The following is a 20,125-nucleotide window of genomic DNA, read 5'->3' as shown; positions in this document are numbered from 1 at the left end:
GAATCTGTGGTGTTTAATGTGAGTGGGGGGGTTGTGGTGCGCCAAGTTAGTCTGTTACTGTAAGTGCATTAGATTTTATTTAGTTAAAGTACATATCACAGTTCAGTTGGGTTATTTAAGTTGCGTTCTTGTGTTTGCAGGTCTGGTCATCACCACGTCTCGGAAGCTGGACAGAGAGCAACAGGACGAACACATTCTGGAGGTAAAAACACTAGGAATAATTCCACCAATCACATGTTCACAACACTCCCACTCTTCATTACAGCAGCCAATCACAAAACTAGAAACACTTAATCTGTCTAACATTTCCAAAAATGCAGGTCATCATGTTCTTTATCATAGCCATCATATCATATTCTTGATTCAACTGGCACCATCAGTAGCATGCTCTTAATTACCACAGAAAATAATTTCACTTGTACCTCGTTAGTAAAAACAAACAAAAAAAAGTGTGCAGAAATGCACTTTCAATGCAAGTCTATTGGGAGTTCCATTGTAAAGGTCTTTGCACACCAAACACACACCAAACGCGGAATTTTGCTGCAATTTCTTGGCACGATTAACATTTTGAATCAAAACAATAGATTCCTAACAAGCCATTCACACCTGGAGTGAACATTCATGCCGAATCACGCGGCAACAAAGTGAGTTTTTTTTTTTACAGTGAATGTATAATGTAAATGTTTTTTTTTTTTTTTGTCGCCAGCCGATGAAATGGCCAAACCAGTAAAATATGAGCTTTGGATTACCTGTCAGAACCCGTTGCAGAGACCTAAACCAGTGCAACTGGTGGCGCTAAAGCACAGAAAGCTGTTTTGACCACCAACATTTAACTCGCCAAATATTTATAATATTAATACCATTGCTGTAACTCTCAGCACTCAAGTCTTTGTATCAAAATGCCTTTGTATACCAAAAACGTGGTGGTATCTCTACTAAATTATGTAATCATTATTGCTGTGCTTACAGTCATTGACAGCAGTTAGTTTTTAAGTATCTAATAATAGGTCAGATTGAAGATGTGTTTTGTTGAATTGTGTGTATTATATAGACTCTTGAAGTGTTTAAATGTCGTCACATTTAAGGATTTTGATCACATGTATAACACAGTTGTTTTAACAGTCACTGTAAGTGTGTATTATGCAATGATTTTAAACAAATGTATTTAAGTATAAATGTGTGGCAGTGGCATATAATCACTCTTGTTCCAAATGATAACATGTTTTAACCTTAAATTATAATAACCGTATTTTTTTTTTTTAGTCTCTAATCACCCCTCAGACTCTGTGTACATGATAAAACTGCAAGTCAACTTGTCCAGCATGTGAACTCAAATAGTTTGTGCTATTTGTTCTATATGTGCTTTGCGGGGTAAAATTGCAGCGCCACCTTTTGTTAAGGCGTGAATGTGTAAACATCGGTCATTCGCTTCGCTTTCTATGCGAAAGGGCCATTTGTCGGCGATTTGCCACTCATAATCGCATCGCCTTTGGTGTGCATAGGCCTTAAGTTTGTATCTGTGAAAACATTTGTAATTTATTTTCATTGTTAGTACTTTTATTAACTATGGAATATTACCTTAAGAAGAACTCTTTGGGTAAAAAAAGTTAATGGTTTAAAATGAAGGAAAACAGTTTATTGAAAACTTCTACCTTGGCTTTATTAAACCCAGGCCACGAGCCTGAGAGTTTGCAACCATACTAAACTGCACACATGAGAGGGGTGCATTCTCCCCCCTCCATTCCTTCCAATGTGCTTCTGAGGGGATTTAGATATCCGGTGCTTGTGGAGGGTAGGTGTGTGTATATGTGTGTGTGGGGAGGTTGCCTTTGTTCTCTCTCAGTGTACCGGCTCGGGATTAGGCAGGCCAGAACAGGAAGCGTCACCCTGCCCAGCCAAAGTTTATACTTGTGGATTTTAATTGAGCTGCAAGCTGCTCTTGCTCTCTCTCTCTCACACTCTCTCTCAATAACTCTTTACCACCCACCCCTTTCTTCTTCCTCCCAAAAACCGCAGCTTGCTGATATCACTGCAAGTTGTGTGGTGAAAACTTAACAGACTGATGCTCCTTTAATTATCTTTATAGATTGTGCAATTCAAGGTCGGTGGCACATAATTTCATTTGGCAAATTTGTGCCAACCCCTCCCAGTGCTTTCATGCCCATTTCTGCAGCTCTAATTGTATTGCGAATGGGAGGATAAATGACAGGAGGGATGTGGACAGGAAATAAAACCAGGGAGGATGGTACACCCTGAAGCATACGCTCACCCAGTGTCTGTCCTCCCTTTTTTTCTCCATACATCTGTGATGTGAAGAGCTCCTCTTGACTTCAAAGCAAACCCTGCTGACCGATAGACAGTTAGCTTGTAATTAGCTAATGCCAACAATTCAGTTAAATATTGGTAGTGCCAAGATCCCCTTAAGGTTATATCTGTTCCTCCGGTTTTTAATTAAATAAGATTTTTATTTTTTTAACTGTGGGAATTGGGAGTTTGGTGGTGCGTGTAGTTTTCTTTGTTCGACTTGGTTGTAGTATATTAGCTGTCTTTACCTGTCCAGCTGTCTTATTAGCTGAGATATTTTACCCTTTTAATTGCACTTTTAAAAAGAAAAGTAAAACTGCATTACTTTGTGGCCAGCCCTGACTTCAGAATCAAAATAACTGATGCACATGTGTCTCTGTGAGTTTACAGAAAAAAACAACAGATACACACATTTCTAAATATATTTCTAAACAGAAGAAAAATAGAATGACAGTGAAGGGATGTGCAAAATATTTAACATATTTTTAAATCAACTTACCAGTGGGTTGTGCCAAAGACTTGGTGTTAAGGAAACTCTCTATAATTAGGATGGTTTTGGGTCATGTCCACCAGACATGTTTTTTTAGGGGATGTTCATAACAGCTGAATGGAGTACAGCAGAATGGAACTATGTGCAGGGATCTCGAGATGTGTGTTGAAAAGTTCAATTATTTTTAACTCGACCTTAAAAAACAAATGAGACATGTCCAAACATGGCCAAAGATGTTCACTTGACACATGTGTACATATACCAACAATTAAAAAATAAATTGAATAGGGTAAAGGACAGACATGCAACAAATAAATAGACTAAATACCTATAAACTTTCTATTGAACAAAACTTCTTATAATCCAAAAGGACTTTTTATGGTCCTTATAACTAAGGTTATACTTAGTTTTTCTGCATGTCACTCATCTCGCATATCGTCAAGTGCTCAGTCTTTCAAAGTAAACTATTTTGACCGTGAGCCTATATGGACGCATTCAACGCATGCACACTACGACTGCTTTGTTCAAATCTTTTTGCTTAGTCAATGGCAGACGCATGCACCAATGACGTGCAAAGATGCGGCATACTGTACTGATGGCAAAATTTGCACATGACTCAAAAGAGCAACTCAAAGCGACCTTTTTTAGACTTTCTTCCTTTCTGTCTAAACACCTTCTAGGATTGTTATAATCTCATGTTTAATTAGATTATTGCTATGATTTAGACCGTTGCAGGGAAAGGCAAATAAACAAATGACCACTCAGTCCAGTTGCTGTTCACATGCATTCTTCTGGATCCTGTTTCTCTTTTTCTCTCCTGCCGCTTTGGTGGCCCATTACAGTAGTCATGACAACCCCAGCCATTTGGTTTTTTTGGACAGTGTTTAGTCAGGGGTCCAGCAACAGGAAGTTCTTTATTGACATCATCCCTCCAGGGGTCTTGTCTCACCAAGCCTTCTGCCTAGGAGTCTGGCTGTCTTTCTCCCAGGGGCAGTGCACTCCTGCTGGGCACAGCGCCCCAGGAGATGCGGGAATGAGCCAGTGGTCATGGGTTCTGTGAGGTTAGTTGGAGCCAGCAGATGCCTGGGGGAAGGGAAAGGCAGCTATGTGGGGGCAGCCTCAGCATTGGAAAGTGTATGTGACATACATTGGAGAGAGCCCTGCAAACTTTCACACACATATAAGAGCTGGGAAGGAAGGTGTTTTGGGGGCTGCAAATGCTCATAGTTGGGGAAGGGAGGGACAGAAGAGAAAATAAAGTACACAGAGAGAGAGAGAGAGAGAGAGAGCGCTACTCTGGGACATGTTGAGGCATGCACAGCACGTCAGAGAGCTGGCCTTGTCGGTCTTTTGAACTTCCAAAACAAAACAGGAAAAAGTGCACACGATTCACTTAAGTTGATTTGCAAAGAAATTAAATGTATTCCTGGGAATCGACCCTCAATGTCTAAGGATGCACGGTGTTGCTTTGCCTGTTTGCCAGGCATGTTAATGCAGTTACTGGAGTTCCTGCATAAAAAAAATAAAAAATGGCAAAACACATTTGTAATGTTTAAGATTATGACATTTTCACTCTATTAGTGGTTTTTGCTTAGTCAAGCATCACTATAATTATTTGACAATTCCCTAACCCCAAGTATTAAACTTGGGTGTAAATGATACCTCAGATCACGTGACTTCATGAGGAGATGTTTGCCATTTACTTTTTTAAGCGATCTGCAGGCCCAGATGGAATTTGCTGACCTTTTTGCCATTTTCTATGCTGATTTTGTTAATAAATAAATCAGCAAAGTGGATTTAGACATGGTAGACTGTTTTAACTGAGTTGAGAGTACAGCAGTTTTAATAGCTGCTGAAAGCTTTATCAAATTTGCTAAAATATTTAGTAAACATGCAAGGTGCGGGGATGAATGGAAACGTGTGAATGAGGGTTGTCTAAAATCATATCGGACATTGGTCAATAAAACATAAAACTATTAAAACTTCCATAGAATGCTCTATGAAACACATTGCAACATGCTAAAAGCCACTCTGAACATCGAAGAATGAAAGCAAGCATGACTCTAAAAAATCTAGTTATGTAATTGATGTTAAAAGCAGACCTGGAATAATTTTTTACTGGAATGGAAATTTAATTTAAGCTGCTGAATTCTGTCTAGTTCATGGAATTTAAAAAACAAAAAGTAGGCATGCAAACACTTACGCAGTTAAGGAGAATGGGCTACTGGAGCTGACCAAGTCCCACATCATCTTATTTAATTAAATCTGTTTGGCCAGAGCTTTTGAACAGCTCTGGACAGCTTTGAAAACAAATATACATTATGGGCTTACTCACTGTTCATGGCAAATGCTGTGTGTTTTCAACTACTGGAAAGTTTTTACAGTGTTGAACAGATGCTTTTAAATGACTGTGCCAGCCTGTTATTCATCTGCTTCCACTGTAGGCTGCAGTAATTTTGTATTTTTGCTCTCAAAGCTACATAAGTCTGCTGAGTTCATTAGCGAGAAATAGTGTGTATGTCTGCGTCTCTGTTTGTGTTTGCATTCATCAGCTTATGCACCAGCGTACCATTAAGCAGCCTCAAATGGGCATTTTCCAAGATTAACTGAAGATATCCAGCGGAAATTAATGAGCTGGTTAACGGATACCAGCTGAGATTGGACACACCGTTCTGAGCATGAGTGTATGTTCAACAAACCACCAGTGTCTGCTTAATACCACTGTCTTCGCTGGTTTGGAACAGCTCCCAACCCTGTTACTGTTCGTAGTTTTGACAAAAGTGCTTTGCTGTTAGAACTGGTGTGCATTTGAAAGCTTTGTATTTCTTTGTGTCACTAGAGTACGCACAGAAAGCAATTTAACTAAACCAATCTATTGTAATGTTTGTTGGATTAATGCTTGAATATTAATTCCTTCATTCAACGAGTTGGTCCCCACACAACACAGTAAGGCTGGACTTGAAATGCACACTAGTTTTGAGCCCATATAGCCTGACTGGTATCACAGTCATAATATATGTCTACGGTATTCTTCATCAAATTACATAAAAGAGAAATTATCTCGGAAAATATTATCCCTCAATCACACAGAGAAATGCGTAACAGTCTGTTTTCACCCCCGGAAGCCCCTTCTCACTCTGCCGTATTTCTGAAAAGATTGTTCGACAGCTAAGCGCACAGGGAATTACTTCAATTTTGTCAGCCAATTGACTCGGGTAGGAACACTTGCCCTGGTGTTCCGAACAGGAGATTTTTCTTTACCTCTGAACGCCGATTGATTGAAGCGCTCACTATAATGAAGGTTTTCAATCACTCGTGCCAGATATTCTTGTGTGTGTTCTATTATTGTCCTATGCACCTCTCTCTGTACCGCTCGTTTTGTCACTCTAATTGAAAATGTTCATTATGACACCAGCTCTCCTGGGGTTTGGGGTTATTTGACATGAAAGGAAGAAGGAAAACTAGAGCTGAGTGAATGAATCTTTCCACCCCTCGATTACAGGCTTTTATTCCACCCCCCTCCCGGAAACTTTCTTTCCAAACAGATCAAACATTAAAGCTGTCAGGAAATATCAGTTTGATGAATAAAATGTCATTAACAAAACATTTTCAGACAAAGAAAGAGACTTTAGAAGTAGTTGAAATAAGTTGTAATAATAGACTTAAGGCAAATTTATACTTACTGGGCAAACAGGCTTTGCGTAGTTCACCTACAAATGATGACGAAATGCTGTGAAGTTTATGTTCTGCCAATGTGTTCATTTGGTGATATTTCTTCTGGTCTCTGGAATTCTTGATCTAGGAGAACTCGACTGGTTGAAGAGTGTTGAAACTAATCACGTGTGTGGTTTGGACTTGGCATTTTTTATTTACAATTGCGCGTGCCAGCTAAGGAGTTTTTACCAAGGTTACTGGCGTTAAAGTGGATAACTTTGAAGCCCGTCTCTCAGAGAATGTGCAGAAGTATACATTTTTATACGATTTGCAACACAAACTCTGCAAAGCGTGGCCACAACAATTGAGTAGAGAGAGATTGGAGTTTTTAAAATTGGAAGGGGCCGTGACAAGTTTAATGAAGCAAAGAAGTGACAGAGCGCTAAAAGCGGCGGTTCATGGAGCGAAAAACCTGCATTATTGGCTTTACTTGTTGCTGGAACTGTACGTTAAACACGTGACATTACCCTAAACAGACTAATTTTAAAACTATGTCGCACGTAGTAAAAACGCTGTCTTTGTGCGTCTAGTGTGCTTTAGTTCGTCCAGGAGAAAAAAGTTTGGCTTCTTCCATAGTATAAATCTGGCTTTAAAGAGATGAAAAATGAAAATTCTCTCATCATTGACTCACCCTCATGCATCCCAAGATTTGCATGCCATCCCAAGATGTGTTTCTTTCTTCTGCTGAACACAAACAAAGATTTTTAGAAGAATATCTCAGCTCTGTTTGTCTTCACAATGCAAGTGAATGGTGGCCAGAACTCCGAAGGTTCACAAATCAGGCATCATAAAAGTAATTCATGCTCCAGTGGTTTAATCAATCTTCTGAAGTCTTCTGAAGCTATCCAGTCGGTTTTTGGTGAGAACAGATCAAAATATAACTCCTTTTTCACTATACATCTTGCCATTGCAGTCTCTAGGCATGATCATGATTTCAAGCTTGATTACACTTCCTAGTGCTTGATGCATGTGTAGAGCGCTAGATGGCACTATAGGAAGACATTGATTAAACCACTGGAGTCTTGTGGATTACTTTTATGATGCCTTTATGTGAAATGTGGACCTTCAAAATTCTGGCCACCGTTCACTTGCATTCTATAGACCTACAGAATTGAAATATTCTTCTAAAAATCTTAATTTGTTTTCTGCAGAAGAAAGAAAGTTATACACATCTAGGATGGCATGAGGTTGAGAAAATAATGAGAATTTTAATTTTTGGGTGGACTATCCCTTTAACAGTCTGTTTTGTCTCTCCCTTTGCTTGGTCTCTGGCCATGTCCCTGCATCACAGATCACAGTGTCTGACCAAGGCGTTACCATCAAGTCAACAACGGTCCGAGTCATCGTTAAAGTCCTGGATGAGAATGACAACAAGCCACAGTTCATGGAGAAAGTCTACAAAATCAAACTCCCAGAGCGAGAAAAAACAGAGAAAGAGCGATTAACGAAGAGAGATCCCGTGTACCGTGTCATCGCCTCAGATCGAGATGAAGGACCGAATGCTGAGATCTCTTACAGCATCGAGGATGGAGATGAGCAGGGCAAGTTCTTCATTGAGCCCAAAACTGGCCTGGTTTCTTCTAAGAAGCTGTCCACTGCTGGAGAGTATGATATCTTAACGGTGAGGATTCAGTCATTTAGCACACAGTATATTATTTGTATTTTTAAGTTCTCATTCATGTGCTGATTATATTTTGGAAAGGTTTGATATAAAAAGCAAAGCCATGTTTTGTCTAGACAAAATGGGATACTATTAATTTTTGCTTATTAGCTTGAGTTCTAGTGTTTGAGAAAGGTTTTTACATATCCTGGACAGTATTGGATTGTAGATTTATTGTAAAATAGAGTGTAACAGTGCCCACCCATTTTTTCAGCCATCTTGGTTCCGTAAGTATTTTTCCCATTATTTTTTTACCGTAAGGATTGCATAAAATCCTTAATAAAAGAGTTTCAAGCTAAAAAAAAAAAAAAAAAAACAGCCAACTCTGAGGTGAATCACAACCTTACAAACTTTGATTTTAACCAAAACATTTATTTGACAGTGGGATAAAAAGACAAAAGTAATCAATTCCCCTATAGAATTATTATTATTTGTTTTTTTATTTTTACTTCCGGAACCTGACTGTTGCGCTCTATTGCGAACCTGTGTTCTCAAACCTGACTGACACTTCATTATACTTGAATGTCCTTCTGATTGTTAAGTTTTGTAAGCGTAAAGTAAACTTTCTGCCTGGCCATGTGGCCAGTGACATTTCTGCCAGACCTCCCTTGGTTTCATTACCTGACATCTGTCGCATTCTAAACGTCACGATGACAGGTGTTCTGGCACCATGCTGACTTGCCTACATTTAGTAGTGTTCAGCGAGTTGCATCTCTCCCTGATAGAGCTTAATTTGGTTCTCTCTTGTGGGACAGATCTCAGTTAATAGATATCTTTAAACAGAACCCCTAAAATAATGATAGTGTTTCCAAACTTATGGAAGCCCTCAAGGCTTTGCATTATTATTACTTTTCTGACTTGTTTTCTCAAGATCAGCTTATTTTATGGCCTCTGTTGGCTACTGTATGTTTGGAAACCGTTTACGTAATGTTTTTCAATTCTGTGTGGCTGTGCTAGTGGTGCAGAAATTAGATACTTCACCTTTAAAAATGATAATAGTACAGAATATGAATAAATGAAAGACATACCACTTTAAGTATTTGTATTGTTTGACACATTTGTTTATTCTACATATATACACACCAGATTAAAGCAGTAGATAATGGCCGACCCCAGAAATCATCCACCTGCCGTCTACACATCGAATGGATCCCCAAGCCGGAGCCAAGTGCCATCCCTCTGACATTTGAAGAGCCATTTTACTCCTTCTCTGTCATGGAAAGCGACCCTGTGGCACACATGGTCGGGGTCATTGCCATGGAGTCTGCGGACACATCGATCTGGTTTGAGATAACAGGTATGGTGGACGTATAATGTGAAAGTTTACATATCTGCGTGCTTATGTGTATCAGTTTGATAGCCTTTAAATGCATAAGCTTTTTTTCAAATAGGGCCTTTAACATACAGTAAGCACATAACAAACAGAAATGTTAATTAAATCCCCTAATGAGTCTCTGTAGTGGAAGTATCTTTGCATGAAATAACCAATTTTCTGTTGATTTTATCTCCTCGATAGAACTGTCAAAATACAACTTAATAGTTTGCATCCTCTTCCTGTCCCTTTATCTTTTAACCAATCTATCACTGACAACTTTTGCTTTCTCTCTTTTCTACTTCCTCTCTTGTTTTCTCTCTTTATTTCGGAATGTTTTGGCCTTCTCTGTCCTCTTTGTTTTCCTTCTCTTACTTGTCTCCTTGCTCCTCTTCTTGGCTATAGAAGAGGACATAGCGACTAAAGAGCTGTTTTACATCGTTCAGATGGCTTGCGACTTGAACTGCACTGCAGAAGGTATCTGCTGCAGATCTCCTAATTTGTACTGCACATGGCAATTACGAGATCTGTCAAGTGCTTTTTGTACAATATTTGTTTTGTCTCGTGCCGTTGTGATGTTGTGACTGTTTCGGTTGCCCACATTTTCCCCAAAGTGATCATTCTTTTCACAAAGTGATTATGAGCTGGTAACGAAAGAGTTACATTTATATTCTTTATTTGACTCTCTCCATCCTTTTGGAGTGTCTTCCATCTAGTCCTTATATGAAGAGTAGCTTTTTCCTCGCCAGCCTAAGCACTTTATTTATATGGAAGCCCCATTCATTTGGAAGCCTCATGTTCTTTCATGTATAGTGTTTTCATTATTGTTGATGTATGTTGGTCATATAGTAAATATACACTACCGTTCAAAGGTTTGGGGTCACTTGACTAAAATGTTTCTCATGATCTTAAAAATCTTTTGATCTGAAGGCGTATGCTTAAATGTTTGAAATTAGTTTTGTAGACAAAAATATAATTGTGCCACCATATCAATTTATTTCATTATAAAACTATAATGTTATTTAAAAAAAAACAAAAAAGTTTTTGAAATGGATGACTTGGACAGAATAATTAAGAAAAGCAGCTAATAAGTGCCCAGCATAGATGGGAACTCCTTCAATACTGTTTAAAAAGCATCCCAGGGTGATACCTCAAGAAGTTGGTTGAGAAAATGTCTAGAGTATGTTCCTGCAAATTCTATGCAAAGGGTGGCTACTTTGAAGATGCTAAAATATAACACAGTTTTGATTTATTTTGGAATGTTTTTAGTCACAACATAATTCCCATAGTTCCATTTCTGTTCTTCCATAGTTTTGATGACTTTAGTATTATCCTTTAATGTGAAAAAAAATTATAATAAAGAATGAGTAAGTGACCCTAAACTTTTGACCGGTAGTGCATAATATATATATATATATATACACACACACACACACACATACAGTACTGTGGGGGCCATGGCATCTGTTGCAGGGCTCCCCGTTCTTCTATTCTATTCTATTTGCAAATGAAATATTTGGGAGTCTAAAATTTATATTTCCTTTTGACACACTAAAGCTGAAGATATAAAAAACCATCTTAAGACAAATGTTTGTGTGAAACATCTTATGTGCCTAAGACTTTTGCACAGTACTGTGTGTGTGTATATATATATATATATATATATATATATATATGTATATATATATATATATATATATATATATATATATATATATATATATATATATATATATATATAAATCAGAATTGATTTATTATTGGCCTTAAAAAAAATTACTTATAGTGGTTGAGCAATATTGTTTTAATTTTTTTCTTTAATTGGTGATAAGATCAGGAGAGCAGAATAATCTATATATTGATGTAATAAAAATTGTGATCACAAATAAGATTAATAGAAAATTGATAAAATCAAAGGTAAAGTTTGTACTTCACTGTGCCACTAGTGGCAGAAAACATAATTGCAATCTATTTATTTGAGCAGTCTGATATAGCAATGTTAGCTCAACCAATGCCTTAAGTTTGAGCGGCACCACGAGTTTGTCTGAACAACGGAAGATGGGGTAGTGTTTGGGAAACCTGTTTAGAAGCAATAATTTTTGCAGTTCTGTTCAGATGCTGCTCATGGTGCAGGATTACACACTGTACCTTTACATTTACACAATTTGTTAAACAGTATTTACTCAAAATTCAGAGCTTTCAATCAGGGACTAAAAATGGTTCAAAAAACGAAAACCGAAATCGAATGAAATTATTTGCAGAACGTTCAGTTGTTCCAGCGTGAACATTTTATTTTAAAATGCTGGTAACTGGTTATAACCGGTTAATTTCGTTCTGATAATTTTTTCATGAAACCAAAGGCCAAAGGGTTTATCACAGTACATTTTTCTTCAATTACACCAATTCATGTTGCAAGAAAAAATGAAACATGTGCTTTGATCCTAAAGAAAACTGCTGCATCACACATTTCTTTGCCTAATTGCCCATTGTGGATGTCAGATTCTGTGAATGAAGACCTTTTTAACAACTTTGTATTATTACTACATATAAAGTACATACACAGCCAATCCAGATACAAGGAAAACATTATTAGAGGTAAAAAGTACATTTCTCAGTTGTTTTCTCCAAACAACTCCAAGTCTTCACTGAATTATTGTTAGATATGATGCATTCATACAGATTTGATGCTGCTGGGTTTTGACTGAGAAGCAGATCTGTAATAAAAATTATACTTGAATTAACTATATGCATGTTATGATTTCTATGCTGATAAATTCACCACACTGGAAAAAATCTAATAGCTTATTTTCACTTATTATGGTGGGGCAAGTGGCTTATTTTGGGCTTGTTTTTCCAGACCTGGTTGCTTGTTTCTCTTGAGAGATTTGGAAACAATGCAACTGGCATTTCTCCCACCCCTTAGCACAGAACACTGTCATTTTAAAAAGAATGTTATTAACTGTTCTTTTATGTTGTTCTAACCAGTTACCATTTGTAAAGAAGGCTGCGGAACTTCTGAACTGGAACAAAAAAATACTGTTTTTGCTCAGATGGAACCGAAATGAAAAAAAAAAATTTTTAGTCCCTGCTTTCAATAGAGTTTGGAACTGATGCAACTCAATAGACTGAACACTCAATAGCTGATTAACGGAGTGTTCGTTTTTCAATGTGTCGGTTCCAAAACAGCTCTGCTAAGGCTAGGTTATTCTTAGTGTTTCAACATGCTGTTTCTTCTCGCTCATATTATAGCACTCAGACTTTTCATTATTGTGGCATGCATCAAAAGTGTGAAGCAGTTGCCTCTAAACCACAAACCTGACAATCTGATTTCTGGCCACCTGTGCAGTTCTGTCTTTCCCTGTCCTCGACTGCCTTACTTGTGATGATGGCCGTCTAATTTCCTGTCCATTTTGGTTGTGGTGAAAACCTCCTCTCAACAGGTGGTAATTCTGACAGTCGATTTGAGGTGGGGAAAGCGAGTGGGACGGTGATTGTGGCCCAAGCGCTGGACGCAGAGCAGAAATCCCATTACAACCTGACGGTGGACGCAACAGATGGCACCAGATCTGTCAGCACGCAGGTAATTGAATTGCTAATGAAGTGTTTATCGAAGCAAAGCATTGTGCGTTTACCTTAGAGGCCTAGGCTTCTGTTTTGTAATCTCTATGAGGGACAAGACAGGCTCAGATAAGTTTTTGTGCATCTTTGTGTCTTCACATGTATGTTTTGCCTGTGGCAAGGAAGGAAAAGCATGCATTAAATTGAAAGGAACCATACATCCCAAGCATTACAATGTTTCCTCATCGAGTTTCCTTTTTTGGTTATGTTTGCACTGTAAGTACCAGATGTCATCCCAATAAAAGCTAAAATTATTGTTTGTTCATCATATTAAGTTATCGAATGCCTTCAGAAGACTTAGAATGTGACGCACAAGTCACATGGACTACTACAGGCTGCTTTAATTAAAGTTAAAGTGAGTTACTATGTAATGCCATTGTAATAAATTCAGCCAACAGGACATTCATTAAAGGGATAGTTCACCCAGAAATGTAATTCTCTGATTATTTACACATGATATCGCAGGTGTGTTTGACTTTCTTTCTTCAGCAGAACACATTTGAAGAAAAATAGAAGAATATCTCAGCTCTGTAGGTCCTTAAAATGCAAGTGGATGGTGATCAGACCTTTGAAGCTTCAAAAATGACAGACAGTCAGCATAAACATCATCCATAGGACTCCAGTGTTTAAATTAATGTCTTCTAAAGCGACACGATCACTTTTGGTGTGAAAAGGATTTTATGTACTTTTTAACTATAAGTCATAGTTTCCGGTCAGCAGCAGTATGCAAGTGTTTGTGTTTGTAGAATCCGCACACTAGGCCGTTGAGGTTACAAAAAAAGTACAAGATCCACTGAGAGGAAAATATTTTACTGAAGATGTACCGTATACAATAACAAAAGTGTACAAACGTGCAAAAAAAATAAAAATAAAAATTTATGAATATAGCAAACGTTTCAGTCAATTGTAGACTATCCTCAGTTGTATTACTTTTAATATTATTACCCCATTATAATAGCCGGCCTTATTAATATTAAGCCTATACTTCATGTGAGTGCCTTGGATTTTTGGCTTGATGTAGCCTATAGCAACGCGATTCTCTAAGACCTGGTTGGATTAACGGGCAACACTTTTAATACACTTTTGGTGTATTACATTTACCCTTTTGATACAAAACTTTGAGTAAAACAGATGATAAATTACTGAGTATGAGGGGGCCGTTTTCAGGTTCAAATAGATAAGTCTAATGATTATTATTATCATTATTATTATTATTTGTTTATTTTTTTATAAACCAAGCAAAATGCAACTGCATGTCAGCGAAAGTAAATCAGGAACAGGGTGCGTTTGGTTGCATTTTATTTAATCAATTCAATGGAATGGCGAGCGGGCCTCGAATAGGCGGTAAGTAAAGAACTGTGTGTGACTCACACTCCGACAATGAATTTGACACTTGCCAAATAAAGACTGGAAAGCCAAAGGTGTAACTACAAATGAAAAATCAAAATGGAGACTAAAATAAATAATAATACAATAGGCTACACGAACAATGAGGGCTGAGACCCTACCCTCAAAAAATCACATGGTCCTTCTGTGTCCTTTATACTTCTCAAAACCATGACAATGTCCTGCGAGGCTTGATTTAATTATCATTATAATAACAACAATAATGACCAGATGATAAAATCTATTTAGTCACAGTTAGGCCTGTGCACAGCATCCCAATTCATAATTTTCCTTTTAAAAATAAAAAAGCACTGCCACTCCATCCCATGGTGTCAAAAGCGAGTTGGTGAGTTCAATGGTTGTCATATCCAGGTGTCCATTGCTTGATGAGATTACAATAAACATGCAGCAATTAGAAGTTTTTCTGAGAAATATTACTGTTCGTTAAAATTATAAGAATCTATCTGCAAAAACAAACATCAGCAAACTTGAACTTGGTGAACTCTTATTTTCTATGAACGGGGTTGAGGAAGAACAGATGATGTAATGTAATCTCAGTTTATATGCACAAATGAAAAATTCGTGTTCTCGTATTTGGCCATTTCTTTTTAAATTGAAATATGAGCAGATACAACATAAATTGTTGTGATGTGATAAAGAGAGATAACGGGAATGTGATAAATAGGGTTGCAGCGGTATACCACAGTATGAAAATTGACGGTTATCATACCATGTACATTTGCTTATCTACGGTATTGAGAAAATAAATGCAACCGGACGGAGAATCTCACCTGCGTGTGCGCATCTCCTTTCCTCCTCGTCTGCTTGTCAGACTCGTCAACTTGCCCCACACACACACATGCAGTGGAGAAAATGTCAGAGAGAAGCGAGGGGATCTGACATAAGTGAGTGAGTGTGTGAGTTAAAGCAGTGTTTCTCAACTGGTGGGTCGCGACCCAAAAGTGGGTCGCAGGTCTGTACGGACTGGGTTGCGGACAGCAGGGATAGAACAATGACATGGTTCTCCCATTGAAGATATTTCGGTGGCCGCCCAAGTGATAGCCTATTTAGGACTGCCGAGGCAGATTTAATGATAATCTCGCAATCAGCTAAAGGCTTCTCATCTGCACTTTCTACGAGTGTAACGGAACCAGCTCGTGATCATGATATACACTGCTCTCTGGTGCGTGCGTGCAACAACCGGGCTTCCCTCGATATTGCGGAGTGCAGACCTCAAAACTGATGTGACCAATTTCAATTCTAGTGAGACTTTTCTAGTTTAAAGCATTACGGAGGAAGTCAAGTCAAACCTCTCAAACAGTAGGCAGCCCTGACATGCCAAACAGCACTGAGGAGGAAAAGAGCAACACTGTGCTATGCGCAAATTTTTTTTCATTATACATCATCACCTTTACAAAATTGTTTCACGATTTTACATGAGTAAAAGTAACTGTTATATTTTGACAAAATGTTATAGTTTCATATGAAATAATCTAAAGGTAGAAGCCTTTCCTCCTGTGTAATATGTATGTTCTGTTTGAATTATGTTTGAAATTAGGAAACAAATGGGATAATAATGGGCTCATACAAGTAAATATGCTCTTCAATTTTTAAAAGGGGGGAGAGAAAACTTCCTGTCGCTTTTGTTGTTGACGTCAACAACAAAAATAATGTCCTTGTACTTGAAAACCATGAACAAAACTATGCAACATAAAAGGAAATGCGACCCAGGATACATTAAATATAGGTTACGTTTTTACTATGGTGAGTCGCCACTTGATTTCCAATGTAAAATCTGGGTCCTGAAGCAAAACCAGTTGAGAACCACTGAGTTAAATGTACAGACAGGAGCAATCTGGCTGCGCTATCACACACCTACAGTATATGTCAATTGTTAATAATCATAGGACATTACTTTACTTATAACATCAGCTGTGTGAGCTTTTAGTTCATTTAACATGCTATGCTAACATGTAAACTAACATGTTTTAGTTATATAGCATGTTATAGTTACATGCTATTTTTTTTATCATGTTTATAATTTGGCTTATTATAATTCTGTTAGCTTTCTTATTTATTCTATTTATTTTCAAAAGGGAGACTTTTTTTACCCATCAATTTAAAAAATGGTTTCAAGTTTCAATTGTAATAAAGTGTTTGCTCACTCCTTTAAGGGTCATTGTAACTGATAATAGTAACTGTATAATACTGTATACTGTGAAACCGTGATATTTTCTGAGATGGTTATCGTACCGTGAAAATCTCATACCGTTGCAACCCTAGTGATAAATGAACTGTTTATTGGTTATTCCGTTTTTGAAGACAAGAGCGAGAAAACTAATTATCCGAAGGTACATGGACCGTAAGTGATAAGAGAATTTTCATTTTTGGATGAACTAACCCTTTAAATTATTTCCATTTTTGATCCGCAGATGAAAAAATGTCATTTGGGTTTGGTATGACGAGAGTGAATACATGTTGTGCAATGATTTTAGCAGAATAACTAGAGTTACTTATGATGTTAAGGAGACATTTCTGAGGGTTTGCAGGCTTTGGACATAGGTGGAGCTGAGAATACCACACTCTTATAGGTTGTTGACCACATAATCAATTAACCAAAGTATTTAATAAATGAACTTGTAAGGGTGTTGGGGCGTTCGAATTCTGTGAAAATCTGCAGAGCTTTCTGCAGAGTTCTGCGAGTACAGATTCCATATGGGTCATGAGCTGTTCTGGGAGTAGGGTTTGAAATTCCAGGCTTTGGACCATGGCTTTGATTAGATTCAGGTCAGCTATTACAGACAATTTTAATGCTGTCTGAAGGTTCCCTGAATGTTCTTCAAATACCACGCGTCAAAACATGCTGGCAGACATTCCTTGGCCTGGCGGATGGAGAGTTTCTGGCCGAGGTTCCTGGAATCTTCCATTCTCTCATTCCTGGAGCGTGTGAGGAGAATGAAGCTGTCTGGCTCGCTGCTCTTTCATTTCTTTTTTTTTTTCACTTCATCTGACAGTCTTGCTCTCTCTCCTTAATTCAATTATATATTTATCTTGTGAGAGTGTTAACCACACCTTTTGATAGTGTGAATTATGAAGTTGATTCTGGAGGTTTTCAGAGTCATTCATTTACTTTGACTTTTGCATTTCTCACAGTACATCTTTTATTTCACTTGTAAACTGGTCACACAGTTTATGCTTGTACTGATTTATTTTTCAAGTGTGAGTAAATCTTTACATATGGTCCTTAAGCGGTCACTGAAGACTGGCGCTCTCTGGTTGAGGGGCAAACAGAGCCCTTATTGTGACTGGCTGCAGAAGCCCCCCAGCCCTCTTCCAGGATATGTTTAGGCAACATTGTCGGAACCCTCTTGTGATCAAGCAGACCACTGCAGCCAATGTTACCACAGCGCACACATACATACATTCTTGTACGCAAAATTAACTGCACAAATATCCTCTGAACTGAAGCCCCCTGTCCAACTCACTCTGTCTCCCTCTCTCTCTCTCTCTCTCTTTTTGAAGAAATTTCCAAACACAAAGGCAGTGGCAGAGAGTCCCTCCAGCTCTTCAAAGCGTCTCTCAATCGGCCCTGCTTAATCTGAAGCCATTGTTGGGCCCTCAGACCCTTCAGCTCGAATCAGTTACAGTCGTCACACTCACAGGGCACAGTTTGCAGACTTCAGTGCCCTGCATCTTGCTTTGGGTGGACCTGTGCTCGTATTTTCTCAGGCTTTAGCCCCTTTGTGTTGGGTTTATAATGCTAGGATGTGGTAATATTCATACAGTTCAGCTGTATTTGTTGGCCCATAATGATTGAGGGTTTAATGGGAGCTGGCTCTAGATCAGGGGCCACATGACTAGTGTCAATTTCACCAGCTGAACTGCTTTTAGTCAATTTTTAGACTTATAAAAATGTTCATATAAATCTGATTATGCAATATGTCCTTTTTGGTAAAGCGCATGGAAACATGTCTGGGTCATATATATTTCACACACACAAGCACACACACACACACACACACACACACACACACACACACACATACACACACACATATATCAGCCTACAACTGATATACATTTGATAAGTCTTTTTAAATGTTTTTGAATGCTGGTGGTGTGGGGTTGGAATTGCACATACAGATCTGATAAAAGCCACGGCTTCAAACATGTACATGGATGCACTTTTGCTAAAACCTTTGAGGCTTCTGTGATGTTGATCCACAAATATAACTGGTCTGATCTATTAACACACATTGATGGCATTTATAATGGCAAAATTGCCAGAGTTAGAACTTTATTTTACTCAGAAACAGACAAATAGCGAGTAAACACACACACAAGCAAATCAATTCTCATATTTTGATCCATTTAATCATTTTTTACAGTTTTTTGTAAAATTGGTACAAGCTTGAGGACTGCGCGGGACTGTTTTTTCCATCCTGCTCCTGCAAGTTGCTATCCTGCACCTGAACACTCCAGCTGAATTTTATTCCATGTTCACCCACTCTCTGCCCACAATGATTTTTCCCAACCGCACTTGTTTTCCTCAAAAGCCATACAAATAGACAAGTGTACACAAAGAACTTTTAATTTTTTTCTGTTATTGCTATCATTGCTGTCATATTTTCTGTTTATTGGTGTAAAAAATAAATTAGTTGTAAAATAAATCAATTACTATTGTTTTTGCATTAATTAATTCACATTATTTGCGTCCACATCAAATTTTTCAGTCTCTTCTATGACCGCCTGCTCCCGTCCACATCTCATGAAAGTACCGTCCACTGCTGTCTTCAACTCGGAAGAAATCTAATCAGGTCCTGCAGTAGTTCTGCGGGAATGTAGACTTCCATTACAAGCTAATGCTACTCAAATGCATGTGAAATCAAATAAAAAAGAATTAGGTCAGGAGTAATCCAAAAGTATTCCAAAAGCAATCAGATTAGATTACTTTAAACATCCAAGAGATTCAAGGTCCAAGAGATTACGTTACTGACTACAATTTAAGTCAAGTCATTTGTAGTCAGTGTAATCAACCCAGCACTATATATACAGTGCATTCAGAAAGTATTCAGACCCCTTAATGTTTTCACATTTTGTTATGTTGCAGCTTATGCCAAAATGCTTTAAATATTTTTTTTCACATCAGTCTACACTCCATACCCCATAATGTTAAAGCAAAAAACACTTTTTGCAAATTTATTAAAAATAAAAAACTGAAATATCACATTGACATAAGTATTCAGACCCTTTGCTATGACACTTGAAATTTAGCTCAGGTGCATCCCATTTCTCTGGATCATCTTTGAGATGTTTCTACACTTTGACTGGAGTCCACCTGTGGCAAATTCTATTGATTGGACATGATTTGGAAAGGCACACACTTGTCTATATAAGGTCTCACAGCTGAAAATGCATATCAGAGCAAAAACCAAGCAATGAGGTCAAAGGAACTGCCTGTAGAGCTCAAGAGACAGGATTGTGTCAAGGCACAGATCTGGGGAAAGCAACAAAAAAATTTCGAATGCATTGAAAGTTCCCAAGAGCACAGTGGCCTCCATAATTCTTAAAGTGAAAAAGTTTGGAACAACCAGGACTCTTCCTAGAACTGGCCGCCCGGCCAAACTGAGCAATCGGGGGA

General features: G+C 38.0%; 1 protein-coding gene across 2 annotated transcripts in view; it reads left to right on the top strand.

Moving 5' to 3' along the window:
• The window catches only part of LOC127444526 (protocadherin Fat 1-like), a 142,242-nt gene that overhangs the window by 55,328 nt on the left and 66,789 nt on the right, over window positions 1-20,125 (top strand). Inside the window, exons 4-8 of one of the 2 annotated variants that reach the window (XM_051703929.1) lie at window positions 141-202; window positions 7,800-8,129; window positions 9,255-9,465; window positions 9,886-9,957; window positions 12,921-13,060. In XM_051703929.1, coding sequence (XP_051559889.1) covers window positions 141-202; window positions 7,800-8,129; window positions 9,255-9,465; window positions 9,886-9,957; window positions 12,921-13,060 — 815 coding nt within the window. The remainder of the gene's footprint in view (window positions 1-140; window positions 203-7,799; window positions 8,130-9,254; window positions 9,466-9,885; window positions 9,958-12,920; window positions 13,061-20,125) is intronic. The other variant, XM_051703928.1, reaches the window with a different exon arrangement.

This window comes from Myxocyprinus asiaticus, chromosome 8 (assembly GCF_019703515.2).
Source record: "Myxocyprinus asiaticus isolate MX2 ecotype Aquarium Trade chromosome 8, UBuf_Myxa_2, whole genome shotgun sequence".
NCBI lineage: Eukaryota > Metazoa > Chordata > Actinopteri > Cypriniformes > Catostomidae > Myxocyprinus > Myxocyprinus asiaticus.
This window is presented reverse-complemented; position numbering and strand designations above follow the sequence as displayed.